This window comes from Pundamilia nyererei, unplaced genomic scaffold, assembly GCF_000239375.1.
Source record: "Pundamilia nyererei isolate P.nyererei 1_Seehausen unplaced genomic scaffold, PunNye1.0 scaffold00264, whole genome shotgun sequence".
NCBI lineage: Eukaryota > Metazoa > Chordata > Actinopteri > Cichliformes > Cichlidae > Pundamilia > Pundamilia nyererei.
In genome coordinates, this window is record NW_005187665.1 from 874 (window position 1) to 5,239 (window position 4,366).

A 4,366-nucleotide genomic window follows, 5' to 3' on the forward strand; every position below is an offset into this window, starting at 1 on the left:
AGCTCATCAATGGAGTGGTTCTCTTCTGGTTCAACCTTCAAACAGTTGGCACAGACTTTCTCGAGTACTGGTCATACCTTGAACAATGGATCGTATCCGGGCTCACCCTTTTGCTTCACATTGGTATTATCGTTCATGTGGATGTATGTACGCAGATTATCAAATCGCTTCCGTCCCATGACTGTCGCAATTGGGTCGTAGCGTGTTGCCGTCTGCCAGTACATGCAGTACGATGGCATACGCACTACGGTCATCAAGATGTGTAAACCAATGAATTGCTCTATTTCAGATGGGGTTGTTTTCAGTTCTGGGCCATTCTTCATAGCTGCATACAGGTTAGATTGGTGAGAAATATGTTCAAACACGGATTTGTCCATGAACTGATCACTTTGGACTTGGTATTTCGTCTGGTGGAGGTGAGAATGCAGGTCTTCGGAATGAAGAGTCTATGTCAGCTGCTGGGGGTTTCCTCTGCCTGGTTCTGCTCCTTGTTGACAGGAGCTGGGCCTTGCTGAGGTGCATTGTCATCTGGGACCTCAGTGTCACTGTCTGCATGTACGTTATGAATTTCAACATCAAGGTGGTTGGGATTAGCTTTTGCTATTGCTGCCAGTGGCTCATCATCATCATCAAGGCTGGAGTCAGACTCGTATGCTTCAGGAGTATCCTCAAAATCTGGATCAGCAATTTTATCATCTGAAATGGATTCTGTGTCAGATAAAGCCCCATCAGGAAGGCAAATCAACTCAATGGCTTCCCTCACTGAGTAAAATTTTCGTCTGCCTGCCATAACACACTGCAAATCCTGCAAATAGAGTATTCTGTAAGATAGTTTGCCAAAAAATGCCTTAACACATTGATCTGTAGTAATATATGTGCCATGGAATTAGGCTACATCAGTTTTCATTACTGCACAGTAAAATGAACATCGTATTGTGCCATTGTTTTTGATCAAATCTGCCTCCGATTGTTTGTAACTTCACTCTAAATTATTTAATTTTCCAAAGGATATACCCTCAGTGACACCTCAAAGTAATATGTAAACATTGGTGATATGAAAATAACCCTAGTATGAACTGTTGCTCAAAATATAGGCAAACTATTAGATAAAGCATGTGGCATCCAGTGGTACCTATCTGGCCACACATTGCAAATCTGCTACGTTGAAATAAAGCTGCCCCAGGGGAAAAATCCAGAAGAGATAAAATCCACTAATTGGCATTTACTGTATCTATATACACTCATGATTCTTCTGATGCAGTTTTGGTTTCAAATTAATGGAGGTTGATAGTGATACTTACATGAAATTGACGCCAAGAAAATCAGTGTCAGTGAACCCAAGGAAGCAGACGTGTTGGAAGTGGGATAACACTGCCATCTGGTGAGCAAGTGGGAAACTTTTTGTTGCTAATGCACAACCAAGTCCTGTAGTGGTACTTCTGAGTAAAAAAAACTCATAAAATATGTATGTGGGGTAATCAGGTTGTTAGTTTTTAACTGTTGCAAATCAGCAACGCCTGCCTCGAGAGGGTTAATCTTTTTCTCTTCCACAGCATGTCTTCATCCTGTCTTCCTTCTCTCACCCCAACCGGTCGCAGAGGATGGCCGCCCCTCCCTGAGCCTGGTTCTGCTGCACGTTTCTTCCTGTTAAAAGGGAGTTTTTCCTTCCCACTGTCGCCAAAGTGCTTGCTCATAGGGGGTCATATGATTGTTGGGTTTTTCTCTGTATCTATAAAGCACCTTGAGGTGACTGTTGTTGTGATTTGGCGCTATTTAAATAAAATTGAATTGAATTGAAAACTGAATATAAATAGTTTTTCAAACAACAAAGAACAAATTTTATTTTCCAAAATTAAAACAACAGAAGGCAGTTGTTTCAAAATTTTCTTGAATATTATAGGTATTTAAAAAAAGCTCAAGACACTACAATAGGCCAGCAGGAAGAAATTCACAAATTGAAGGAAGCTGTAGATCCACATATGATAAAGCTGAAATTTTTGTTGAAATAGTCTTGATTTATCTGTTTCTTTTGGGGACACTCGGCAGTTCCAGAGTTGCATTTTATTAAAAATAATAATAAGAAAAAAAAAAGGAACCCCGTGTATACCCTATACAACAATACACTGAAAATTTGACAAATAAAATAGATGAAATTGCATTTTTTGTGAGTTATTTAATATTAGATAAATGCAACTGATAAGCACAGATTTTTCATCATTCTTATATGCTTGGGTCAGTGGTAATGGTAGCAAAGCTGTCCTTGCCTGCAGGGGTGCGGAAAGGATTTTCCAGGGTGCGGACCTGGGTCTCCAATTTAGTGAGCCTGACCTCCAGAGCTGCAAATATGCAATATGCCTTACAAGTATCATTATTACCTAACGAGGCAGAGAAGTAGCGAAAGATCTGACACACTGAGCATTGAGGAAAATACAGGAGCAACAAGTGAAAGAGCCACAGGCTCAACTACAATCTGTAATAAGCTAGAAAATTCAAAAGGACAAAGTGAATAAATAATGTGAATATAATTACCAGGTGATTCAACGAGTTTGACTTTTTGCTGGCAATGTGGACCAAGCTCTCATAACTGTGCCAGAATATCTTTCTGGAGCTGTGGCATCACCCTCAGATGCCACAGCATCTTGTGGCATCATTTCATGGACTCACCTTAAACAGCTGTGAGAGTGCCACTAGGGATGCCACAGCTTGGTGCTGAGGCCACAAAGAAGAAGCAGAGCCGTTTCACATAGAAAAGTCTACGAGATCAAAGGCTGACTTCTTGGCAAAAATGGATTCAAATTACACGAAATAAGGTAGGTGTTACTTTCGCAGTCCACTAGGGGCCAGTAATGCAACTGTAAGTTGGTTCAACTGCTATAAAGACCCCAGAGGAAGAAGAAAAAGAGCGGGGCGGGGGAAAGAAGCTGAAGACCCTGTCGCTACCCCGCAGTGTTCAGTTTTCTAGCAACCATGGCCGGAGCAGAGGAGATGAATAAGTATCGCTCACCTCTGGTGTCCAGATACGCCAGCAAAGAAATGAGCTACAACTTCAGCGACAAAAAGAAGTTCACCACCTGGAGGAAGCTGTGGATTTTCCTCGCCAAAGCTGAGAAGGTTTGATATAGTCCGCGACCTTTACAGAGCCCTATCAAGTTTCCTGCTCTAAACATAGTTATAAGGAGGTCTTAAGAGTCGTGCGCATGCTACCCGGTGCTGACTGAGCAGACTGCTACCGTACAGTAATCAGTGTCTTTGTCTGGAAGTCATAGGTCATATTTTAAATGAACATCTATCAACATTATTATCTATAATTGAAAATCTGCAGTTTGTATTTTCCCATCGCAGAGCCACGTGAGCTTCGACACGCATGCGTACATGTTCTGAATCATTTGAACAGCTGCTGCTCTCTCGACAGCGAATGTTACTGTGATGAACGAAAAGCTCTTCAAGTGGGAAAATTAGTAACCGTTACTCTGGCTAAATGCTGTTGTGTTTGTAGTATCTTCTCTACTGAGGTTTTATTTGACCTGTCTGACCTATGACCCCTTTGGAGAGAGGTACTTGATTGTCTGGAACCAATCTGTAGTGCTGTAGGAAAGTGCTGTTTGTAAAGTAAAACATGCTGAAATTAACGGCAACATTTTTCCACATTTAGCTCAAAACGAGTCCTGTTTTACAACATTTAGTAAAATATTTGTAACTTTTTATATTTAAAACACAATTTTAAATGTTAAATATTAAATCTAAATGCTAAATGTTAAATCTAAATGTGTAGGCTAACATGCAAATTTATTGTATTGTATGGATCAACGGAAATACCAAAATAAAAGCTTTCCGAAAACCTCCGGTGCAAAAGTGTGTGGTCAGACACGTTCTCACTCCCTAAGCCTAATATTTTACGCTAGGTGACAAATCGTCAACATTATATGCTTTCTGGTACCCAACACATTCCTAAATGACGGCATCGGAAAAAGGAGAGCACATGAGAACCGTTTGGACTCAATCTACATATGTTCGTTCATTTTCTGAAAATCGCTTTGGAAAACACTATTTTCCGTCATTTAACAGCTAGTTATGGTTAGGGATAAGTTTGGTTTAGGGCTGGAACGTCTATTACGGCGGGACCGTCATTCCACTGGAATTCAGCCATAACCCGGCGCGGACCATGAGAAAGCACGTCCAGCGATTTAGCTGAAAACATCGGAAGATCCGTTTTGTCGGCCATCCAAAGGTTCAGCAGTAGTGCACTCTCAGCAGCTGCAGTCTCCACTTCACAATCGCTGCAGCACAGGCACGTGCAGAGGGGGGGGGCTAGAGGGGCTTGAGCACCCGCCCCTTTCCTGATAGGTGCCCAAAGTGCCCTTTTGTT

The 4,366-nt window shown here is 41.6% G+C and overlaps 1 protein-coding gene across 1 annotated transcript in view; it reads left to right on the forward strand.

Moving 5' to 3' along the window:
• Positions 1 to 2,885: 2,885 nt before the first annotated feature.
• adsl (adenylosuccinate lyase) overlaps positions 2,886 to 4,366 on the forward strand; it is a 13,858-nt gene continuing 12,377 nt past the window's right edge. Inside the window, exons 1-2 of the mRNA XM_005750172.1 lie at positions 2,886 to 3,115; positions 3,497 to 3,554. Of these exons, the coding sequence (XP_005750229.1) occupies positions 2,968 to 3,115; positions 3,497 to 3,554 (206 nt within the window). The 5' untranslated portion in view covers positions 2,886 to 2,967. The remainder of the gene's footprint in view (positions 3,116 to 3,496; positions 3,555 to 4,366) is intronic.